Below are 25,086 nucleotides of genomic sequence, written 5' to 3'. Positions count from 1 at the left end.
GGCCTCTGCTCATGCGAGCTGGCAGCACCCTCTCCCGATGTAACAACCGAAAATATCTCCAGACACTGCTGAATGTCCCCTGGGGGGCACAGTCACCCCCTGGGGAGAACCGCTGCTCAGTGTCCTTCCAAATCTGGGAGGCCTCGGTCAGCTGGGGCTGACGTTCACTTTTGTTTGAGCAGGATTCTGTCTGCTTTTCTTTTCCTGGTGCCTGTGATTTCGAAGTTGCAAGCCTTGGTTACTTTTTACTTTCTTAACTTTTTGGCTCACTGGAAATCAGTAAAGTAGCAAGGAAGGCCTTGTTTAGAGGGCATGGGTGTGTGTGTGTGTGTGTGTGTATGAGAGCGAGCCAGAGAGTGTGTGTTTCTCTCTCTCTCTCTCTGTCTCCCTTTCCCTCTCTCCCCTCTCACTCTTTCCCTGGGGAAGAATCCGAGCCCTTGTTCCTGCCGCCACTCCTCCTGAGCCAGCATTCTTCTGCAGCCCGGATCACAGACAACTCGGAAAAATCACTGGGCTGTTATGAACTCAGCCATGGCAACGGCCATCCGCAAGCTTGAGGACAAAACGTGTTTTATTCTGTTGTTCTGCACAAAAGGTTCTAGAGATGCTGGAGACAAAATGGCCATTGAGAGTTAGAGGCACTGATGCGTATTTTTTCTCCCTACTATGTGGTTTATATTTAAACTGTCTTAGGCTAATGCACACTGGAGTTTGTGTGAATCAAAATCTAAAAATCTCTTTAGCCAGAGACTGGCTAAATGAAGGCTTAAGATATTATTAACCTCACAGAGGCTTTTGGGGTTTGGTGAGCGGTACTGACAATTACTAGTAAAATGTACTAGAAACTCTAGCGTTGATTTTCCCCCCTCTGTTTACGTGAGTAGATCCCAGTCATCAAAAAAATGCTTTCTTAGCCTTTTCAGCTTCATGTTACCCCGCGTCATGGCTGGTTTGACGCCTGGGAAAACTTAGACTGTGGATTTATAGGAGTGTCCAAGAAAAGCACTGATCGCCCTTAGCATCGACTTTTACCCATGGGCTGCTCAGCAGACCCTTGGCACCACCTCCACATTGGCAAACATCAGCCTTGCCTGTGACTCTTCGTACTGGGGACAGCCCCAGTCCCAGATCCAGTCCTTTGGTCGAGGCACCCTTCGCGGCGTGGGGGAGGGGACTGTGAGGCGGGCTTTCTCAGGCCCTGCTCCGGTGTGCCGCCAGCGCCTCTCGGCCAGACTTCTGAGCTGAGCGGTACTCGCTTGGCTCGGAGAAAGCACTCCAGTTGCACTCCTTTCAAGACAGCTGAACAACTCGGAACATTTTGTTTTTCTTCACTGCAGACCCTGGAACTTGCCATGCATTTGATTGGCAAGTGGCTAGAATGTTCTGGCCAAGCCCAGTGGGCTGCCTCTTAGGGAGAAACCCCAAACACGGGTTTAGCACAAAAGCAGGCCCTTCAGATGGAGTCAGGGTGCACCCCCCCACCCCCGCCCAGGACCGGGAAGATGGGAGATGGGACTGTTGACTAGAAATGGGCTTCTCAAACTCTCTTGCGTGCACATCACCTAGGGGCTTGTGAAAATGCCAACTTCGATTCAGCGGATCCAGGGCGGAGCCCAGGAGTCTGCGTTTCTCCGCAGCTCCCGGATGGAGTTGCTATTGCTCATCCAGGGGCCGTGCTTTGTGAAGCCAAGGGTCTAAATCACTTTCAACTGAGCAATGGTCCACTCATATCTTTTCTTGACCTCTGAAAGTTCTCGTTGCCGTCCAACAGCAGCTACAGACCTAGGAAGCCAATTGCCCACCGGAAAGCTCCCCTTGAGATGACATCCAATCTCCTCAGACTCAACATGTCTAAAACTGAACTCATCGTCTTTGTTCTCCAAGCCTAGCTCTCTTCTGGTCAACCCTAGCTCAAGGGTCATCCCAACACCCATCCAGTTACACATGCCGGACATTTAAGAGTCTTCCTCGGTACTCACCAATCCGTCGCCAGCGTCGCCAGCAGACCCATACCCAGCTGTGCGAATTTGACATCTTCGACCTCTCTCAGACCCATCCGTCTCTTCTACTCCCTCTGCCTTTGCCCGGTGCGTGCTCCTGTCATCTTTCACCTGAGTTATTACACTGGGCTCCCAGTCCCCTCCACATCCACTCTGTTCCTGTCACAGCAGCCAGACTGACCTTTTACGACCCCAGTCTGTTCCCTGGGGATAAAAATGCTCCGTGGGGTCACTTGGTTCTGAGGATAAAGTCCAGAATCCTTAATGCAGCCTCGAAGCCCTCAGTGGTCCAGCTCCAGTAGACCCCCTCGTGCCTTCCTTGCCCTGCCCTCACGCCGCTCTGTGTTCTGGCTTCTCTCATGCCTGGGAAAGCGCCCTGCTCCTTTCCACCCCAGAACTTGCGTTCGTGCTCTTCCCGCTTCCTGGAAAACCCTCCCTCACCCATCTTTCTCTCCCTTTACCAAATGAATTCAAATCCATCCTTCATATGTAAGTTCCAGAAGCCATCCCTGCACCCCACCCCAAGCCTCCATAAACCGCCATTGTTTGCTCTGCTAGCACTTTGGCAGTAAACCATTTGATTGATGTCCCTTCCTGCCCCCACCATAGACTAAACTCCATTAGAACGTGGATCGTGCCTTAGCCCGCCACGGAGTCGTCAGCACCCAGCACAGTGCTTGGGACCTCGGAGACACTGGGTGAGCACTGAACATGCACTAATGGAATGAAGTGGAATAAAAGAATGGGCAGCTGCTCCCTCCCTCCCAACGCTGTCATCCACACCCATATCTGTGACTCCACTTAACCGACAGCTTCAATGAGACCAGGCCTTCAAGACACCCCAGTAATGGAGATGATGATGGGAGCGGGGTTGTGGGGAAGTTTCTCGTCTGAGTGAGCACCAAGCAGGGCCTTCACATGGACCGGTGCTCACTGCTGCCGCGCAGTGCATTTTGGGTCATCAAAGGTGGAGTCTTTGGTTCTGTTGAGCGTTCGTTTTAATAACTGACTCAGAAGCCATGGACGGTTCTTCATTATTATTATTCCGTCTTGGCCGTAAGCCAGGAATCATTTTGTGAAGTTCGATTTTGATCGTGCTGGAGTTTGGCTGCTAATAAAAGGGAGCAGGTGGAGCTGGCACAGTAAAGAGCTGGTGTGATTCTGGTCGTGGTGCTCCCACACGAGACGGCCCCCCCCACCGAGGCTTGTGCGACACAGATGACTGGGTCCGTCCCAGGCTTTCTGATGCGGTTGCGCCAGGCTGGGAGGCATCTTGAGTACGTGCAGAGGTGCTCCCGGGCCTGGGACCACACTCTTGAGCGCCACGGCTTCCCAGCATGGTTCGGGAGCCCTTCCCTGTGAATGGTGAACGTTTCCAGCTTTACACGCCCTGTGCTCTCTCTGTCCTGGCTACTCCACATGCCACTGCAGGGCGCAAGTAGCCACAACTTATAAACGAATAGGTACCACCATGTTCCAATAAAGCTTTATTTACAAACACGCAGGCTGTAGTTTGCCAGCCCCTGGCTTAGGAGAACTTTGGGCCTTGACTCTGAGGGTTCTGAGAGAGGGAGTTTGTTCCTCCCTTCCCAGAGTGAAGAGAGCAGTCCTTCTTTCTGGGCCACGGCTAGTGTCTTTACAGAGCCGGGGCACTGTACTCAGGATGACACGGCAGGCAAGGCGATGTCTGCCTTTCTCACCTGTATTGCCAACACTGTGAAATGAAACACAATGCCACTGTGGGCGTATCAAGTAAAAAGAACCCCTCTTGCCTNAGAGTGAAGAGAGCAGTCCTTCTTTCTGGGCCACGGCTAGTGTCTTTACAGAGCCGGGTCACTGCGCTCAGGATGACGCGGCAGGCAAGGCGATGTCTGCCTTTCTCACCCGTATTGCCAACACTGTGAAATGAAACACAATGCCACTGTGGGCGTATCAAGTAAAAAGAACCCCTCTTGCCTCCTCCCATATGCATATACTCAAAACCGCCTCCAGGAGTTGCAGGCCCCGTGCAAAAGGAAAGTGCAGACACCCCTGCTCACAATGATGGAGAATGTCAAGTGACAGTGACAGAGCAGTGACAGAGCAGGCAGCCAAGCACGCAGCCCCGTGAGAGCACAGGTCGCACGCCTGGGAGGCTGGCCTGAGCACACGTCACCGTCATGGCCTCCACCGCCACGTCTGCCGCATACCTTCCTGCCTGTATTTCCAACGAGAAATGCTGTTCATGTGAGAACACTAACAGTATTGACATCTGTGGTTAGAAAACTGATACTGGTCCGTTTGGGTTTCTCTGGGATACGTGTGTGGCATAGGCCCAAACTGCTCAGTGTTTAAAGATACCTTACCCGCTTGGCTAGACCTTCTNTATCTGTGGTTAGAAAACTGATTCTGGTCCGTTTGGGTTTCTCTGGGATACGTGTGTGGCATAGGCCCAAACTGCCCAGTGTTTAAAGATACCTTACCCGCTTGGCTAGACCTTCTAGACTGACATAGAAGGTCCAGTGGGGGTGATCCATTCACGGAAGGTCAGGTGGGCTCCACACAACTGTAGCCCTGCAGATCACTGACCAGCCAAGGTAGAGTACCCTCTGCATCCAGCTATATTATTTCCTACATAGTCTTCCTGTGCTGTGTTCCAGAAGCTTCTACTCACATTGGCTGGCAGGGTCCATAAGAGTTTTGTCTTCCGGGGGCACCTGGGTGGCTCAGTCGATGAAGCGTCTGCCGTCGGCTCAGGTCATGATCCCGGGGTCCTGGGATCGAGCCCCACATCGGGCTCCCTGCTCAGCGGGAGCCTGCTTCTCCCTCTCCCTCTGCCTGCCGCTCCCCCTGCTTGTGCACGCACTCTCTCTGTGTCAAACAAACACAATCTTTAAAAAAAGTTTGTGTGTGCGCACGCGTGCGTGTGTGTGGGACAACAATGACCAATGTGGTGATTTCTGTTGTATGTGGGAACCAGTTCCTGCAGCNTACAATCTTTAAAAAAAAGTTTGTGTGCGCGCATGCGTGCGTGTGTGTGGGACAACAATGACCAATGTGGTGATTTCTGTTGTATGTGGGAACCAGTTCCTGCAGCCCCAGATAAAATCATTTGCTGCAAACGTAGGAGCAGCGGGGTGTGCTGAGAGTATGACTCATTGACGTGATCCCCCAGATTGTCCAGTCTCTGGTTTTCCCTGCTGTTACAAAACTCGACCCTCAGCATGGGGTTATCTGGAGTCCTTGAGAGAGAGAGATCGGAGGGAAACTGGAGCCTCCCTCTGGTGGCAAATCTGGGACTGAATGGCATCGTTCTTCTGACCCCACTTGTCTTTCTGAGCCCGGGAGCAGCTGTGATCTTTCCTTTGAAAGAAGCAGAATGCTCTAACCCTTTGGATGAAAGACTGTTTTGAAGTGGCAGCTGTGGGTTTGGAAGGCTGGGCTCTGTCGTCGCAGGGCAGGCGCGGCGCGCCGCCACGAGGAAGGATGTGGGCTTTACGAAAACGTGTGTGCAGGAAGTCGGGAACGAAGTCGGGAATGTTTGATCAGCTCAAGCGTCCGTGCCAGCATGTCAGCTGTGTATGTGGCCTGCATACTAGGTCTTTCTGCAGGCCTTTCCCGACTCCTCTCGAATAGGAATGTATTCCCTCCTGTCCTCCGCTCTCCCCTTCCATCTGGCTCTCCAGCAGTCTAGAGCTTGGCCCTCGTCACACTGTGCCACAGTAGTGATGTTACTTGTCTGCCCACAGCTTCGAGTGATCTCCTAGGCAGCAAAGAAGACGTCTTATTTTGTATTTGCATCCCCCGTGCCAAGCACAGTGCTTAGCACCCCGTAGGGCTTCTAAAAGTACCGGATTCGGGAAATCCGAAGTAAAATTCCAAAGAACGCAGCTCACTTTTCGGAAAATAGAAGAGGTGGCAAGTCAAAAATGCATCTTCTGAAGCATGTTCTGTGAGAACAGAATGTTCCGTGTTTCCTGTCCCGTACGGTAGCCCCCAGCGCGTGTGGCTGTTGAGCGTGTGAAATACAGCTAGTACAGCTGAGGAAGCGATTTTTTCTTTTTTATTGGCTACTCTGTTGGACAGCACAGTCCCAGGGCCACACATCTGTCCAGTGGGGACCAGCTGTGACTTCGTCAGCCAGGGAAGCAGGCATTCGTCTTGTTCTTCACACCGTCCTACAGGCCGAGAACGGGGAGGGGTAAACAACGCCACGTACGCGGGTCTACCTGCTCTTTCCGTGGTGGGACGCGAGGCTGAGGGTTGTGGTTTCTGTTGCTCTGGGAGTCTGGAGGGGACTTGGACTTTCAGTGGACCGCTTCTCCCCTCTCCTCATTCCCCAGAAATGTGTTCTGTATGACAGAATAAGATGGAACGCCATCACCCTTGCTCCCCAATCTCAAGTATCCAGAGCTCTTGAAGGTACCGACTTGCAGTGAAAGTAAACTGTTCCCGTCGTACGTGGTTTCCTAAATCCATTTCACAGAGGTTGGTCTTCATGATGACAGCCAGCCACCTTTTGATATGAAAGAAAGCACACTTTCTTATGAAGCCCTGACCTTTTTTATTTTCCAGCGAACTGAAGAGAAATGCGGTGATGAGAGTTTATAGTCCTCTCTTGTGGGTTTGGACAGATGCTGCTTTTCCGTGGGAGGTTCCTCAAAACGGCGAAGCCCATCTCCAGGGCTTTACGCTGGGCAGTCATCCCCTGTCTACTGTAAAGAGCATTTGGGGGAAAAATCAGCTGGCTTAATGTGCTTGCCTTGAAGTAATGAGCTGCTCTCGATTGCCATTCAATGTCATAATGCATTCAGGTTCGATTTCCCTGACAAGCCATTTACTTAAAGGCCTGGATGATATAAATAGGGATGGGAGGTCAGGAGAGGTACCGACATTACCCCGAGGCCACCACTGCTTTAGATGAAACACAAATGCTCCAAACTGAAAATGTCACCTGGTTCTGTCCCTTGGGGAGAGCTTTATGGACCTCTCCAGTAAAAGTTTATCTTAAAAATGAAAAAAAAAAATCTCCTTAAGATGAACAGTGAATTGTGGCTCTTTCTTCATTTCACTTCATGGACGCTCATTTTGTCTTTATCTGTTTTCTTTTTTTTTTTCTTTTGTTCCTTTTCCTTCAAGTACTTAAATGTCACCCACCAGTTCTGGATTCTTACTCTGAACACATATCGAGGGAAGGAGGCAGGTGGAAGTGTGGGGGGAGGAGGAGGAGGGATCTTGCACTGCTGGTGTTGCCTGGGCTGGGGAGACATTTTTATTAAAAAGATGAGGGGATTTGATGTTGACCTGAATGAAACTCAAGTGAACCCACTTGAGTGGATGTTGGTGACTTTGTACTTGTAGGGACCAAAAATACCCACCACCTTTCCAAAGTGACCGTGTGGCTATTTTTCTGAACCCAGCAACAGTGTAATTACTGTGTCTGCTTCTTCTGGTTGCCCAGGAGGTCAAAGGCTGGGAGAAAGCCCTTGGCTGCTACAGAAATAGAGGTACTTGACACCCCCCAAGGTTGAGGTTGGGGGGTCGCTATTTACGTGTGGAAACGCAGCTTCACTGCTGTCCTCTCTGTTGACTTCATTAGTCAAACGATCGCTCCTCACTGTCACTCGAGCAGCTCCCCCGCCCCCCGCCAGCCCAGGCCCATGAGGAAGCCCTAGAATTGTGACTTACTCCCTAACTATTTGTCTGCTGGTTGTGCTGCTACTCACCCCGAGTAAATTCAGCTACGTTCCCCTCTTGGAGCCCCGGGGCCCTCCCCCCAGAATGTGAGCCGAGGACAGCCACCCCACTGGCCCTTGGCATGCTGAGCTGTTAACCACAGAGCGTGCGAGGGGAGATGGCAAGGGACGGCCCTCTCTGCAAAGGTGTGCTGTTGACGCAGACAGAGACGTCTTGCCCGTAACCGCTGCGTTTTCTCTCCTTTGGGTCCAGGCTGCTTTGAATGCTGCATCAAGTGTCTGGGAGGGGTCCCCTACGCCTCCCTGGTGGCCACCATCCTCTGCTTCTCCGGGGTCGCCCTGTTCTGTGGCTGCGGGCATGTGGCCCTGGCGGGCACGGTGGCGATTCTTGAGCAACACTTCTCCACCAACACCAGTGACCACGCCCTGCTGAGTGAGGTGTAAGTACCCGCTGCCCTGCGGAAATGTATTGGAAATGCGACTATCCCGTGATGTTTGCAGAAAGACGAGCGAGCTCTCCTGGCAGGAAAGGGTTGCTTTTCGTTCAAGCTTACTTGGATGCAGGTAGAAAAAAGCCCAAGAGAGGAGAAAGGAAAGGGCCGAGAAAGCAGTGAGTGTTTGGCCCCGGGGGCGTCTGGGGCCCAAGGCACGGTCTCCCCTGGGGAGGGCGAGGTGCGCCAGTAGGACACCACACGCAGTAGCCGTGCACGTGGGGGCTGTGGCAAGGCGACGGACAGACGCTTCCCATGATTACAGCGGGGCGAGTGTGCAGAGCTCCCAGGCAGCAGATGCCCCCCAGGGTCCTCACAGGGAAGGCCCGGTCCTGGAGTGACGGGGACCCTGCGTGGGACTTGCCCCAACTCTAAGTCTGCACGAGCAGTACTCTTACTCCTGCAGAACAAGTCCCAGGGCGGCCTCCAACGCAGAAAAGGGGAAATTTCAGGCCTTTACCCCTGAATCTCTGCCTTCTCATTCTGGAATTCTCAGCAGAGGCTCAGCAGCAATGCATTCATTTCCTTCCAGTAGTCAGTCCCCTTTCCTCCGTTTCTTCCAGGGCTGTCCCTCTTCCCCTGACTCCCCGAGTTTCACAGTATGTAGGTTTCTAGTGCTGGTAAGAAACTTCTCTCCCAGACTGATAAAGGCCTGAATGAATTTTTATTTGCACAATAATGGAATGATGATGGAAGTCCTTGGGGGTTTTATTCTTCTTTTATCTGTTCGCAATGGCACCCCAAGAACTGCGCAGGGATGGGGGAGGTTCTAAGGCGGATCGGCCACGACGAGGGCCTCACTGAGTGCCGACTGTGCAAGGAAGGCCAAGAGATAGCTACCACGACTGAACCTGGGCAGGGTTCCCCGATCTCGCTAGCTAGGGTCTTGATGACTTCCACGAACAGGCAGCTTAACAAGATCCCCGTGCCCATGCTTCCCGTGCAGAACTTAGCTCCGTCAGGCAGCCCCGAGTGCTTACGGAGGGGTTCCGTCAGAGCAACAGTCACCGCCAGGCCTGCTTGGGAGGGAGGCCACTTCGGCCAGGGCTCCCATGCTGGCTCTGCCCCGACCGCATGCCCTGGGCGGGGAACTCCGCTTCTGCGTGCCTCTGGCTGCTGCTCACGGCACCGGACGCGGGTGGGTGTGGAAAGATGACAAGCGGGCCTCTGCCCCTGACCGAGCAGACTTCACCCCGGCCCGAGAACGTGGTCCGTCTCGATCTCAGAAGAAAGGCCCAGGTTGCTGTAGGGCGGGCAGGGGTGCCTGCCCGGAATGCCCCATGAGCCCACCGCAGCCATCCGCGGCCTGGGAGGGGTCACGGGACGTGGCTCGGCCCCACGCCCTCCCTCCAGAGGCCAAAAATGTCTTGTCTTCGCCACATGGTGAATGTCACTTTTCTGGATCTCGCCCTCCTCCGCACAGAATACAGCTGATGCAGTATGTCATCTACGGGATCGCGTCCTTCTTCTTCTTGTATGGGATCATTCTGCTGGCAGAAGGCTTCTATACCACGAGCGCAGTGAAGGAGCTGCACGGCGAGTTTAAAACCACTGCCTGTGGCCGATGCATCAGTGGGATGGTGAGTATGAACCCGAGCGTCTGACATGTAACCGATGCCACGGTAAAAGCTAGGAGATCGTCGAGCATGGATGGAGGGTCCATGACACCAATGTTGTCACAGAGTGTTAGAGCTGGGAGTATGAAAAAAACCTCCTGCTTTTTATTGATAATAAATTAAAACATCTGGCTGGAGTACTAGGCATTTCCCTTAATATACAGGCGATAAGGGCCCCGAAGGGTTTTCAAATAGGAAGTTGTCTCTGTGAAAGGAGGTAACTTCCGTATTGTCTCTGCACCTCCTTGTACTTGTCTTTGAATGTGGATTGTGGCCCTAAAGACTATGTACTGTGATAAATTGTCGCCATCCTTCTGGAAGTACCAAGCGCTTTTTCTGCTAAGCACCCGGCTGGGGATTTTGCTAGTCACTGGGGGTGTGCGAAGATGAAAACGCAGGCTCTTGTCCTCAAGAAGCTCACAGCCGACTCCAGCCGTTGGGCCGAGCCTGGCCTGCCATCTGTTTCCGTGTGGCCCACGAGCCGAGAACGGTTTCATGTCCCTAACTTATTGGGGAAGGTTATACACGGAACGGAATGAACGGCGCGTCTGGGCGGCCACAGCTTTCTGGGCAGGCAGCCCCACCGTGAGCTGAGGCGCGGCACGTGGCCTGCAGGGACTGCGCTCTTCCCTGTCTGGCCCTTGGCAGACACGTGCTGACCTTGAAAAGACGGGCTTCCCGAGGGCCGCGTCACAGAAGGAGACTCGGGGGTGGGTTGAGCGGCTGGAGTCTGGTGTGGGGCGCATCGCACTGGCGTTCAGAACGGCGCTGTCACATCGCTGATGTCTCCCCAGCGGCTGGCGGCGTGGGTCTGGCACTGGACAGAGTAGTCGGGTGTGAAGAAGACCGCCGGCGAGTCGAGGGTGCAGCACCAGCAGTGAGGGGAGGACAGCCCCGGGGGGCCGGTGGAGGCTCTGGGCCCTCTCTTGCGGGGACTTGACGCCCTCAGCGCAGGGCCGCGGGCTCCGGGCGTGCTGGGCCCGGACGGAGCTCTCTGCTCCCGCTGGGGGAAGGATGTACAGTCTGGCTTAAGGCGCGCAGCTTGCACTGTGTGTGTGACCAGGCGTGCGCCCTGGGACACAGCGCCCGGCAGGGTGCTCAAGGTCAGCACTGTCTTAGTCCCGGGGGGATGTGTCTGTGGCAGCTGCTCATCCTGGGCGGGACCCTTGGTCCGAAGGAAACTGCTGACGTGCCCTGTCCCCGCTGCTTCCCTGTCTGGTCCTTGGCTCCTGCTAAGTTTCAGAATGTTTGGCTAAGCCTGAGAACAGAATGCAGACGGCTGCCAAGCGCAGTGGGGCCCGGGCGGAGAGGCACCGATGCCGCATGCATGCTAGGAGAGGGCTTTGTGGCAGCCTCGGGTAGAAGAGGAACCAGCAAAACCAGGGCGGAGGCCCCAAAAAGGGGAGGTGTCCCGCGAGCCAGCGGTGTGCCCCAGCTGGAACAGAAAGGTCTAGCGAAGCAGGATGGAAGCGACGCTGCTTGGGAGGGGGATAGAGACCAGATCAGGAAAGGCCTTGAGTGCCAACCTAGGAGTCTAAGCGCCAACGATGAACAGGGAGTCCTAGCATCCCACACCACCCGAAGGAGAGCGAGGTCTCCGAGTGGCACGGAGGGCAGGTGTGAAGGAAGGGCAGCCCGAGGGGTGCGGGTGCAGGGCTGTGGCGCACAGTGGAGATCGCAGCCAGGCCCGCAGCAGGGTGGAGATCAGGGACCACGGTCCGAGTGGGGGCGAGCTGGCCGCTAGGGCTGGGCCTTGGGACTAATGCTAATAAGCCCAAGAGGACGGGATGAGCAGCCAGTCTCCAGCTGGGCCGTGTGTCGAGGCGGCTGTGTGTGCTTTCAGTGTTACCCCGTCACGGGTGGCCGTCGGGGGAGATAGGCAGCGCGTCACCGAGAAACCTGGGCTGGGGTTTCTGGGAACACCCAGGCTGTAAATGACAGCCCGGTTCACGTGGTGGGCACGAACAAGGTGACACAGAGGTTTGTGGAACGAAGAGCCCTGGCACACAGCACCGTCTACCAGGAAGACCCGAGAAAACGAGCCTTCATGGGGGAACTAAGGAGCAATAGCCACAGATGTAAGGACTGTCATGGGCTTCAAGGAAGGGGCCGAGGACGTGACCCCCCCCCCAAGGGTGCAAATAACTTGATATAGCCTTGGGTCCTATCTGCGTGTCACTCTTGATATGAATGCCCACCTCCCAGCCATCTGAACCCCCAGGTGACGGCAAGTGGCAACTCTGGGGCTGGCATCTCTGACCCGGTGAGCTCGGGAAATTTCTCTGGCAGCCCCTCTGGTTCTGCCCGGGCTCCGCCCTCCAGCAGGCTACCAGGCTGCTCATCTGTACTCCATCAGGGGCTGGGCCACGGCACGACTGCAACCAGCCTCTAACTGTGACAGTCCTCCTGACGCCAGGGCTGCCAGCCGTGATGCCCGTGCAGACACGGCTCCTGCGGGGGGCCAGGCGCCTGGATGCACCCCCCGGACCCTGCTCCCCCCGCCCTCTCTGCTCCGGGGCCTCTCTGTGCCCTGGGACTCTTTCACATCAGCGAGGTCTTGCACCGTGGCCGGGCACTGCTCTGTCGCAGTCCTGGTCGGCATCAGCCCGGGGAGACGGCGCCCCCCGGTAGGCATCCATGCACAGAGCGGTGTGGGGCCGGGCGGCACCGTGTGAGCTCCCCTGAGTGGGACTTCAGAATGCTGCGGTCGGGTTTTGGCCTCGGCAGGGCCCCTGTAGGGCCTGTGTGCCTCATGTGCGCTTACATGCTGGAAGGAAAACGTGCGTGCGTCCCCGTCCATGCACGTAAGAGTGCACACAGTACGCCCCCGGGCACGTCCTCCCCTGAGTGGCACTGGCGGGACAGACACTGTGCTCCTAAAACTACCTACGGCAGGGAGGCCCCCCACTCCCTTGTTAAACCGTTCAGTTCTTGGGTGATGGGAACCCCTCCAATTCCACAGCCCCTATTGGATTGTCATTTCGATTTGGCTTTTTCAGGTGAAATCCACAGAACAAGGGAGTAAGTGAGTTTAGAACTCATAGGGCAAGCTTTATCTCGATCAAGCTGTAATTTAGAAAAAAAGAAGATGTGACTACAACTTGGGGGAGTGATTCCTTTGGGGGAGGAAGCAACTGTAGGAGGAAAAAAAAGGAGCCTAGGGGAAAGAGCAGCCGCAAGTAGGTGTGTGGGGGGACCTCAGGCCACTTCCCCCCTCAAGGGGTCCAGTTCGTCCCAGACCCAGGGCCATCTGCCTGGTGTTGAACATTTTGGGAACGGAGCCTTCGTGAAGTCACTAAACTAGGCAGCCGAGGGACTGAGGTGGCCCGAATCCCTTCACAGCCTGTGCAAGCAAACCGAAACTGAAGCCAGCGTCAAGGCGCTAGAATCCCAGAAAAGCGATCCTCAGCAGCCCCGCGGGCTTTCCCCAGACAGTGGCTGCAGTTACAGCCTGTTCCATAGGGTCTGAGCTTGGCTTCCGCGTCCGCTCTAGCAACACCTCTCCCCGAGCTCGTGGCGCCGGGGCCACTCGACCTACTTTCACACTGGTGCTGCCGCACTGAAATGGATGTGTGCCAAATCCACCTTCACGGTTCATGAAAAATTGTAATGTGCCTCAGTTTACCTCGTAGCAGGTGTTAAATAGGGGGACAGTGGAGAGTGCCAGGAGCTTGGGCTGGGTGGCTGGGAGGGGGAGCACCTGGGCCTGTGCTCGGAGCGGTTCTTGTGGACGCGGCGCGAGTGTGCACAGGGGCTTCTGGCCCAACAGGTCCGGCTCGAATCCCGCCGCCCCCCCCCCCGCCAACCAGCACAGCTCACTTTTACCTCTTTTACATGTTCAATTTTATTGAAAAAAAGCTCTTCCAAAAAAGTTGAAAAGCCACCCTGGGTACCTTGAACACGGTTGGCTTCATACAGGCCTCCCTCGCTTTACTGGACTTCACGGCTGGTGTGCTATCGGCACACGGAAGGGCTGCGGCGACCCTGGGCCCGGCAGGTCTGTCAGCGCCATTCTTCCCGAAGTATTTGCCCGTTTCGCGTCTGTCACGTTTTGGTAATTCTTACACTATTTCAAACTTTCTCGGTATTCTGTTTGTCGTGGTGATCTTTGAGCTGCTAGTGGCAGTGCTTTGGGGTGCCCCAAACTGTGCACGTATGAGATGGCACTTAACTAACACGTGTTGCTTCTGTTCCTTCTGCTCCACGGACTGGCCATTCCCCCGTCTTTCTGCCTCGGGCCTCCCTAGTCCCTGAGACACAAAAGTATTGAAATCAGGCCAATTACTAACCCTACAATGGCCTCTCAGTGTTCAAAGGGAAAGAAGAGTCACACATCTCTCACTTTCAACCAAAAGCTAGAAATGACCAAGCTTCGTGAGGAAGGTAGGTCGAGAGGCCAGAGAGGCCAAAAGCTAGGCGTCTTGTGCCCGACAGCCAAGGAATGAATGCAAAGGAAAGTTCTTAAAGGAAATGAAAGGTGTTAGTCCGGTAAACACACAAGTGATAAGAGACAGTTGTAGTGCTCTGGACAGAAGGGCAAACCAGCTGGAACATTCCTTTAAGTCAAAGCCTAAGGCAGAGCAAGGCCCTAACTCTCTTCAGTTCCGTAAAGGCTGAGGGCGGTGAGGAAGCTGCAGAAGGAATGTCTGAAGCTAACAGAGGTTGGTTCATGGGGTTTAAGGAAAGAAGCCGACTCCGTAACATCAGAGAGCGAGGCGAAGCAGCACGGCTGATGGAAAACCTGCAGCACGTGACCCAGAAGATCCGGCTCAGGTGACGATGGCAGACAACAGATTTTGCACATAGGTGAAACAGCCTTCTACTGGAAGAAGATGCCCCCTAGGACTTTCATAGCTGGAGAGGAGAAGTCAATGTCTGGCTGCAAAGTTTCAAAGGGCAGGCTATCTTGCTAGCAGCCGATGACTAAAAGGGCTTAGTGATAAAGCAGCAGCACTGGAGCGGAGTAAGTCCAATTCTGAAAGCCGTTCTGTGGGTAAAATGCTATGGAACAGCACGGCATGCTGCAGAGAAATCCTGAGTGAACAGAGGAGTCATCCGATGCAACAAACTTCATTGTTGATCAGCCAGCAGCCAACATCAAAGGCCTTCCACCAGCAAGAAGACTGACTCACTCAAAGCTCAGATGAGGGTTAGCATTTTTTAGCAATAAAGTATACTTTCTTTAAGGTCGGTACCTTGTCTTTTCCAGACCTAATGCTATTGCACACCTAACAGACTGCAGTATAAATAGAACTTTGCACTGGGAAACCCCAAAATTAATTCGACTCACTCTATTGTGAGGGTCTGGAACCAAACTGCAGTATCTCGGAGGTATGACTGTACCTTCAAGGGGATCATTGAACAGACCTGCCTTGGAGCATGTTAGGAAGTTGGAGGTGACCAGGAGGCCTGATGACAGCTGGGGCAGACATGCTCCCGACAGAAAGCTCCATGAGCTCTGCCCACCCTGAAGAGCAAAGCTGCTGCGGGGGAGGGCCCTCAGGAAGCGCATGTGAAGGCCTAACGCTGCCAGGACAGGAATGGTCTGCAGGGGGCGCTCTCCACGGGGTCCTGACCTGCCCAGTGGAGCCCTGACGACCGACCGCTGGAAGGCAACTTTCAAGTTGTGGTGGTATTAAAAAGAAAGGATTCTTTTGAAGGGTGGGCCAGAAAAAGAAGCCTAGTCTGGAGTAGCCCATCCACGAACACAGGGGCAACAGGGAGTGTGAAACAGCTGAAATCCACTTCTTTGAGTATCTTTAGAAATGCAAATGCTTCTGTTAAGTCTAAATGGCCTTGAATAAAAGCAAAAGCAACTTACTTCTGCAGTTTGGGGGGGTGGGCGCTGGGGACCAGCAGGAGGTGGCCTGTGTGAGCCTGTCCCGAAGGCTGACCTGAGATCCTCCAGCTCGTTCTTGCAGTATGTTAAGTGAGAATGGAAAGTGAGACGGAGACATTCTCCGGCATCGCCTGAAAAAAATAAAAGCCAAATTAGAATTCCAAAGCATCGCCCACAAGCTCTGTGGGTGCACGTTCTGAAAATATGAATACCGTGATGTGATGTTTTTGGAACAGCCTTTCAACATTCTCTGAAAACTGATAGTCAAGGCAGGTTAGAAGTAAAGCGAAGTCATAGGATTGTATTTTTCCTGAAACTGTCCATGGCGACGTGTGAGGGAACAGCATGAACATCTGTGCGTGTAGAGCTGCTGTGAATCTTCTAGATGAAAGAAACGAGAGGGAAGAGGGAATTTTTATCTGACACTGTGCCTTCAGCATGTGTTCAGGGCCATTTTACACTACTACCTGATACTTTTAGTGATTTCACAGGATTGTGAAACTAGGGAAGTTCCTTTTGAGAAAGAGCTTCCTGGAGCACTTGTAACCATACTCCCCCCATGCTGTATAAAATAAAGGCAATTTGTGAGAAACTGCTAGGAATTTAGAGTTCAGGGGCCTGTGAAAACAGCCTGACGCTCTCGCACGGTAAGTATGGGAAAGAGCGGCAGGTAGGCAGCCATGACGAATTCGCTCTGCAACCTTGGACGAAGGAGATCACTGCTTGGGGAACCGGCTCGTGGCCTTGTTCATTGAGAGAGGGACCCGCACAAAGTCCCTGAAGTGGCTTTGGGCAGTCGCATTCTCCATCGTCTAGCTCTGGAGAGCACGACTGCCCTGGCCCAGCCCTCGCTTCTCCTCTCAGGAGACCTTGTCACTCTGCCTGTCGCTCCGGTGGCCCAGGCGGTGCTGGGAATGCACCCGCAGGTTCGGTATCCAGCCAGAGCTATGTCAGCATCTCCTCCCCAGGTGATGCACACTGCCCCCCTCCATGATGCTTCTTTCTTCTCCTCCTTTTCGGCTCAGTTCGTGTTCCTCACCTACGTGCTGGGAGTGGCCTGGCTGGGCGTGTTTGGTTTCTCCGCCGTGCCCGTGTTTATGTTCTACAACATCTGGTCAACTTGTGAGGTCATCAAGTCACCCCAGACCAACGGCACAGCCGCTGTGGAGCAGATCTGCGTGGATATCCGACAATACGGTACCGTCTCCTTTCGTTTCCCCAACGAACCTCTAATCTCTTGTGCAGGTGTCTGGACCTTAGTGATTACACGGGTGGCTTTTTTAATCATCGTGATCGGTGTCATACATTCTTCTGTTAGAATAGCGCATACTCTTAATATATGCTCTGTGTTCTGGAGGGAAGCATCACTTAGGCTCTCAGTTGTAATGCAAATTTTTGTTGTATTTTCAAGTATGTAGTAAAGGAAACTTTTTGAACTGTATTAATAAGTAGTGCATTATAATCAGACTTCTGGACATCAAAAGATTACAGACCTTTTTTTTTTTTTTCAACTTCCTTTCAGTTTTGTACCATTCAACTCTTTATCCAAAATATTGTGTATACACTGTAGTCCAATTAATTTCCACGTCCCAATCTTCAAATCCGGTCTTTTAAAATGATCAACTGCTTGAACTTCATCTGTCCTGGAAAACACAACAAAATCCAGACATATTTTAAAGTCATCAGACTGAACTCTATAAAAGCCGGCTGTTAGGAAACCCGTTCAAGCCTGTTTTCTAATGAATGGGATACTCGCCATAGGCAGTTAAGGCTAGGTCATTTTGACAAGCCCCCGAAGGGGCCATTGCTCCTCCTGTCAATTAAATTGAGAGGCAGCCTCCTAAGTAAGGAGTTTAATGAGTGCTTCTCGCCAAGATGCTAGGGAATCCTGTTCCTGGCAGAAACAGCGAGGCAGGAGGGGAAAAAGAACTTTTCATTAAAATTAAAGACAAGATTTCTCAGGAGAGAGGATTGTTTCATTTGTGCTGCTTGTTTTTCCCATGGGGCTCGGCTTCAACATAATGAGAAACTTGCCCAGAACTGCCCGTTGGAGTACTGTCTTCTCAGAATGACCAAGGTTCAGCCACTCTGGTCGTCTTGATGGTTTGAAAACAGAGCGTAAAGATGATTTTTAAAGTATCTGTAAATGTCTAGATGTATATCATTTCCTTAAATATTTTCACTAAACACTTCTGGCCATCAGTGATCTTATTTTTAAGTCTTCTATATTTGAAATCACTGACAGTGTGGGGCCTTGTCATTTCCCATTCTCCTAAAGCATCTCTTGGCCCAGGGCAAGGATGGAAGGGATAAGGGACTTTTTAAAGAAATCCTTCCCTACCTCCTGGGAGAAGAATAACTTGAGCTGGGTTTAATATTTGAAAACACACCTACCACACGGTGGCACAGGGAACAGCAACCTGGTGGGCCGTGGCGTGGCAGCGAGGAGTCAGGGTTCCAGTGGGAGACACAGGGTGGGGGGGGGTGGGCTCCACAGTGTTTCCCTTTTTAAAATTTCCAATTGGATTTACAATCTCAATGAAAATGAACATAAAAAACCTACAAAATCCAAAATACATAAACTTTGAGTATAGACTCCCAATTTCGGGACTTTAGTAGGAAGTCCATGGACCCAGGAAATGCTGTATGAGGGGGTTTGTCCTACAACTGTTTAACCAGTTTGAAAATCAGTTTTTATAAATATGAGGTCAACTAAAGCAAACACAACTAGTAGGGAAAACAATTCAGGTTTTAAGGTTCTTATGGACTAGTTGACTTTGCTCTTGCCCTGCTGTTCAAGGAGGACTTCTTATTGACTCTAAACAGCCTGGTCCACAGAGGGCAGAGCTGTCAAGTGTTGATGAGGACGAGCGAGAGCACGGGGCACTGCCGGGGGGGGGGGGGCTAACTAATAATTAACATTCTGTTGGGATTCATTTCACAGGTATCATTCCTTGGAATGCTTTCCCTGGGAAAATCTGTGGTTCTGCCCTCGAGAACATCTGCAACACCAATGAGGTAAACCCTTCTTCTGTCAGGGCCTGGACTCCGTCCCTTGGCCAAGCAGCCTGAGGAAAGGGCCCTCGTAGGTAGAAAGAGCAGGAGATGGTATAAATGCTAGTAAGGAAAGCTTTTCTTTGCAGACTTTTTAAGATCGAATGGTCTGTCTTCACCCCTAATTCGCCCATTTTTTACCTAGAAAATGCCCCTTTCACATGGCCAAGCCAGTTCAGTGAGGATCCTTAGGACTCACAGAGCTTTCTCTTTGGGCAGTAATTTGAGAGTGATCCTAATCTCATCCACCTGAAAATACATGTAGATTCTTCTCTTCCACCTTCACAAAGTTTTTCAAAGTAGGACATTTATCACAGAACAAACACAAATTAATTTTCATAGAAAAGATCCCCTTGAATTTGAAGCCCAATTTCTCTACAACTAGTCACTATTTCTCATTCACTTATAACTGGCAGTATAGTTTAAAATCAGACCTTTGAATATTTTTTCGGCATTTGTTTAAGAATGTTCTTTTACGAACAGTCATAAGTGCACCAGTGGGAGCTTGCATGCTTAAGAGAATCCTAGCATGCTTTGGGAAAGCAGTGAGTTACTGAAATAATCAGTCCCCTGCCTCCATCGTTAGCCGGTGTGGATATCCATATCAGGGAGGGCCCGGTTCCAAGCAGGGGCTCCCAACGGTAGCGGCACACACAGTGATCGAATTATACTCACGGCGGAGGCCCAGCCCCCAGCTCCTGAGATGTAATTGGTCTAGGGTACACCCCAGGGATCAGAAAGCCTTAGAAACCCCCCCCCAATCAGGTGATGGCACTGGGCAGCCAGGGAGTGTGCACTGGCACACAGCCTGGCAGGAAGCAGCTCTTGAGAAAGAACAGGTGGAGGCCCGGTCCTTCCACCTCCAGTGCTCACCTGGTGCCCTGTTCTCTCCTAGTTCTACATGTCCTATCACCTGTTCATCGTGGCCTGTGCCGGAGCTGGCGCCACCGTGATTGCGCTGGTGAGTAACAGCGGCCCCAGGCCCGGCCTAGCGCGGCTCCCCACCCTCCAGGCTCTGATGCCCAATTGGCCTTCCAGCAACACACCTCCGGGACGCAGCCTTGGTTCCACTTCGCCGGTGGAAACTTGGCCCAGGGCTGGAGTGCGGGCAGTCCTTGTTGCCTGTCTGAGCCCAGAGTATGGGTAGTGGAATCTGGATGTTGTTGGAAGGAGAGAGGGTAGCAAAAGCCGGGCTGCCTGCTACCCAGGCCTGCCCTGGCGCAGGGGTGCCAATTTAGCCCTGACTTGCAGGACTTCTTTGGTCACAGATATTCATGTGACTCATTACCCATTTCTTTGCCAAGAATCTTAATTTCCAACTGGAAATAGGTATGTATCCACGTACATACCTGTACGGTTGACCTTGTTCTGTAAAGTCTCCTCAAACACTGAGCCACTGTTTCTCAGGGGAAACACAGGGTTCATTTCCTGCCAGCTCCTAGTCACAACATTTTTGTCAAATGTGGTTCTATTAAAAGACATCTTATTTCGTATAGACCACGGCTATATTAACATCGAACAGCTCGTACCTGAATGAGGCTCCGTGGCCCCTCTGAGCCTTCTTGCTCTCCACAGACTGGCGAGAGCTTTTCATTCAGCACTATGGTTAGGACATGTAAAGAGCAAAATCACAAAACTGCAAAAACCACAGCACAAACTAGACCGCAACAAGGCTGCTTGGTTACAGTCTGAGACAAGCAAGCAGCGTGATGCCTTGGTCGACCGCAGCTGGGAGACCGCAGCTTGGCCTCACTCTGCGTGTCCACCAGTGACCATGACCGTGACCGTGACGCGTGGATGGAGGGGAACGGGTGAATGAGAAACAACCGTAAACAGCCCCAGGGTCCTGTAGGTGTGCCTCCCGCACGTACAGCGGCAAGTCGGGAGGGCTCGGTTTGGGGTTTCCAGAAACCTAGGATTGGTAGACCCAGCAGGAAATGGCATGTGCTGGGAAAGGAGTCCTTCCTTTCTAGCCCCTGCAAAGGAGGGCCTGCTCCATCCCGGCAGCGACCTGTGCTGAGCGACGGGCAGGCAGAGGACTGAGTGCTGCTGAGGAGGCAGGCTGGGGAAGACCGGGGGACACAGGGCCTCAAGCTTCGAGGCTCAGGCTGCCCCAGCACTCTTATTCTTTCAACACCTCCAACTCTTCTTAATAAATGGCCTGAGGGCAGAGGCTCCAACTAGCTGTGTGTATGTGAAGCGAGAGGAAGTTTGTGTGCGACGTAGGAGACCCTTCTGGGCGATGGGAAAGATGCCACCGCGTGGGTCCTGAGCGGGCACCAGCCCTGACTGCCTGTGTCTTACTGTCGTGTTCTGTTCTCTTCCCCCAGCTGATCTACATGATGGCTACTACCTATAACTATGCCGTCTTGAAGTTTAAGAGTCGGGAAGATTGCTGCACTAAATTCTAAATTGCTTAAGGCCAACAAGGAGCTGTAGGGAGCGCTCCTCCGCAGCCTGAAATCTCCCTGACGCCCCAGACTAAAGCCGAGTCTAGGTTGCTGCAGTTTGGTGACAGTAATTTGTAAATAGCTCTAGTCCGCTCATTTTGCATCGTAGATTAATAAGCTGACTTACCCTGAGTGCATTACAAAATGCGATCTGGCTACTTCCACGTTGTCAAAAGGATTCAGTTGCGTACTGACCTGGGTCAGCATCCGTTAAACAATAATTCTCTTGAACTCTGAGCAGTATCTCTAAATGAAGTGTTAAAACTTTGTAATACCCGCCTTGTCCGTTATTGTCACTTGCTTGATAACCAATACCAGTGCTGGAGAGGAGATGGCAGACAGATGCGTTTTCATCTGGATTTTTTGTTTTCTTAGACTCTGGAAAAAAGCCAAACATATTTTAAATTTGACTAGAAGTTTTTTTCTGATTACATGGCTCACTACCAAATACAAGCCCCTCCAATTAGCCCACCAGCTAGAGGACAGTGTGAAGAAAAATAGAGGGCACCCCGTTATTTTCTGTGAGACCAGGATCTGTACGTGGGGGGTGTGTTCTCTCCGCATCCTCAGTGACCTTGCATTGTTGCGTTTTGGTGCGGAGTCCCCGATTCCTCAGAGCCAGGTCTCACACCGCAGGTCAGATTCTGAGGGGAAGAGAAATTGTTCCTGGATCCGAAAGTCTCAAATATGTTGAAAAGGAAATATGAGGAACCGGAGACATAGACTTTGCAGGAAAGATGAGGAAAAGGAGCGGGCAAGAAGTGTTGGCCACCCCCACTGTACAGAAGAAGGATTTGCACCTCTGTGACCCGCACTAACACGCTCACACACTGCAGGCTTTGCTTAGACGTCTTCAGTTTGCTCCTGACATTCACTTAACCTTCCCGTGTTAACTGTGTAGTTTATGAGTTACTCAAAATAAGTATCGTGCGCTCGTAGGCCTTTGGGGAATGGATTTTTAGCCACAGAGAGGCAAGATCTTTGCGTGCCGCACTGACTTTAAGCACACGAGGTGTTTCCGAACGTCTGCATCCCTTGTTAAAATTACTCCCAGGATGGTAAAAAAAGAAAAACAACACCTTCTCCTATTTCATGTTTGCTTTTTCTTAACAGTAACTTTGGCCATTTTTTTCAGTTCACTGTGTCTGTATACTAACTTCTTCAGCCTTCTACTCTTAAGCATACTAGTAGAGCTGCTTCCAGAATCTGATGGCTCTGACAGCAGAAGGACTATAATAACAGAATAACCCTCTCCCTTTTGACAGCAAAGACCGTGTAGTCTGCCTAGCAGCTTGCTTTGCCTTCTGACATGCTCACTAGCCATCATGCTCACCCTTCTTTTCCAGATCCACTTCCTCATGATACTGTCTTCTAACTGGGCTTACTTAAAGGATGCAAGCAAAATGCAGGCTTACCAGGATATCAAAGCAAAGGAAGAACAGGAACTGCAAGATATCCAGTCTCGGTCAAAAGAACAACTCAATTCTTACACATAAATGTTTGCCAGAGTGTTACGGCCGACGAAGTGACAGCTCTGCCCACTCATGAGACGGCTGCTCTGCAGTGCAGATGTGTCCCCAGCAAACAACCCAAACACTTCACTGTCATCTCCAGCTGCTGGGAGGTGTTGCAACACCTCCCAGCAGGTCAATCCTTTTCTTTAGAGCAGATATTGGAGGTTTCATGTTAGCCATTTTAAAAGGCAACACTTTGACAAAATGACGGTTGATCTTTCTGAAATTGGTGGCATGTTCAGTTTTATCGGTAGAGTGATCCCACCAGGAGAGGCGATGGGAATATGGCCTATTCCTTGAGAGGGACCAAGGCTGTGCCGACATCAAGGAACGTGACCATCAATTCACATACGCCATCTGTCCTCCAGTCACTTTACCTGTATAGGGAATAAAATGGAATTGGGGGGAAGGGGGAGTTCCATTTCTGACAGCTGACATTTATTATAACTTGGGCTCAAAGATAACGTGAGTCGTAACAATTGACTTTTTTTAAATTAGCTGCCTTCCCTAACCCTTAAGTCCAGGCCACATTAATCTCCGGATCCAATCAGAAATCTATTTTTCAGTAATGCTAAAAGGAGCTACTATAATTCTGCTACGCCTGCCACTGAAGAAGCTGGGTTCTGGCTCCTTGACAAGCTTTCCAAAATCAATTTTATAATAGATTTCCTTTAATAAAATGGCCCAGTTGTCATTCTTCTTCCTGGGAAATAAATGTCAGCTCTGCCTTAATGAGTATTTGTTTTAAATTTCTAAGAACTTATTTTACACAGGAGACCCCAAATCCTTCATAGACTTTGGTTCCACCAATGGTTTTCTTAACTAAGAAGTGTTACCTTATTAAAATGACCACCATTCTAAACCATTTTTATGTGGTCTGAATAGCAAGTTTACAGTTTCATACCAACTATCTAAAACCTAATTACAAATAGACCACAGACCTCCTCCTCCTTTTATAGACTTGAATACTTACTTAAGTAATTTAAATTAGGGTTGGTATTTATTTCATTTTTTAAATCTTTCCTGGAATAATAAAAGTTCGAGGTTCAGCAGAAAAAACAAAAAACAAACAAACAAACAAAAAAAACACCTGCTTGAGTTTAAGCCATTTTCAAAAGAAACTTGCCTTCTAATTCATTGTGTTCCAGAACATTAAGCGACTGTAGGTATTGGGTATTAGTGATGGTAAACTTTGTGTTGTTCTTTATGAAATGATACATATAACTGTTGGGTGCATCAGTGCTTTTTAAAAGGGGCTGCATAATATAGGGTTAACTATGTATATTCATGTTAAGAATTAACTTGTGGTTTGGCTGTTTCCTGGATTTTAAAACATATACATGTGCAGAAATGTATTAAAATGAAAGGAAGCATACCTTTATCAAAATGCTATTAAAATTGAACAAGTATAATATTTCATTTGAATTCTTTTTGTTGTTGTTGTTAATGCCTAAAAATGCCTATTTGGATCTTGACTTTTTTTTTTTTTTTTAATTGGGAGACGCTGTCTTCTGTGTAGAACAGTTGTTCCAGAATAGCTTGTTTTGTTTTCCTTTTGCATGACAGACTTAAATACTTTTTTCCAGCAGTGGAGGTGCTGTTAGAGTCCAGTGTTCTAGAACAGGCAGTGTCTCAAGCCTAATTTTACTTTTCTAATTCTGGTAGCTATTACCAGGAATTTTTGAAAGTTTTGTTTAAGTAGTCTAATATTTTTTATGTAAAGAGCATTAAATTTTGCTATGTATAAATTTTTGTAACCTAACAGTGAATCAATATTTTCTATCAGTGCCAAGGGCTTCCTGTAGTTCTATTCAAGTGTTACAATAAATATTTGTAGATAATAGTCGATACTTGTGTATGCTTATTTTAAAGATCTATTTAGGTGGACATAGTTGTGGATGTACTAAGAGTAATGCAATAAACGTATAGCTTCACTCACTTGCCTTTTTACCATACATAAATACTATCTTTCTCTGTCTGCAGTATGGTGTCATTTTTAGTACGCATTACCGAGATCTCACAGGTGTGTGGAAATCGTGTTTACAGGAGGGTGCCACCACCATCCCTACAGCTGTGTGAGTATAGAAATTTTCTGACTAGCGTCCACAAATGAAAGCAATTATACATATGGGATTAACACAAAGCTTAATTAGCGGGGAAAGTAAAAACAATGTTGAGCCTTCCTAAGGGCCCATGTCCCACTGGCTCCTTTACAATAACAAGGTAGAAAAGATGTAGATCTTAACAAAAACCAAACGAAAAGGCGCTCTAGACGTAACAGGTACTCTCTATAGCAGCAGCAGAGCCAAGTCTGTGACTTAGGATTCGGTTTCACGGTCAGTCAGCTTCCTTACCCGTGAGCGTGATTATGCACTTGGATGTTCGTCATCGGAACTTCCTAAGGACCAGCTGTGTCACTTACTGAGACACGGTCGTTTCTAAAAGAG

At 50.8% G+C, this 25,086-nt stretch overlaps 1 protein-coding gene across 4 annotated transcripts in view; it reads left to right on the top strand.

Moving 5' to 3' along the window:
• GPM6B (glycoprotein M6B) overlaps positions 1–24,577 on the top strand; it is a 46,064-nt gene extending 21,487 nt beyond the window's left edge. For 2 of the 4 annotated variants that reach the window (XM_019808137.2, XM_019808139.2), the window contains 6 exons: positions 7,929–8,115; positions 9,590–9,746; positions 16,647–16,818; positions 18,566–18,639; positions 19,571–19,636; positions 22,472–24,577. In XM_019808137.2, coding sequence (XP_019663696.1) covers positions 7,929–8,115; positions 9,590–9,746; positions 16,647–16,818; positions 18,566–18,639; positions 19,571–19,636; positions 22,472–22,621 — 806 coding nt within the window. In that variant the 3' untranslated portion in view covers positions 22,622–24,577. Of the gene's footprint in view, positions 1–7,928; positions 8,116–9,589; positions 9,747–16,646; positions 16,819–18,565; positions 18,640–19,570; positions 19,637–21,005 lie in introns of all 4 variants that reach the window. The other 2 variants (XM_019808138.2, XM_019808140.2) reach the window with 1 other exon arrangement.
• Positions 24,578–25,086: the final 509 nt, after the last annotated feature.

Source organism: Ailuropoda melanoleuca, chromosome X (genome assembly GCF_002007445.2).
Source record: "Ailuropoda melanoleuca isolate Jingjing chromosome X, ASM200744v2, whole genome shotgun sequence".
NCBI classification, from domain to species: domain Eukaryota; kingdom Metazoa; phylum Chordata; class Mammalia; order Carnivora; family Ursidae; genus Ailuropoda; species Ailuropoda melanoleuca.
This window is presented reverse-complemented; position numbering and strand designations above follow the sequence as displayed.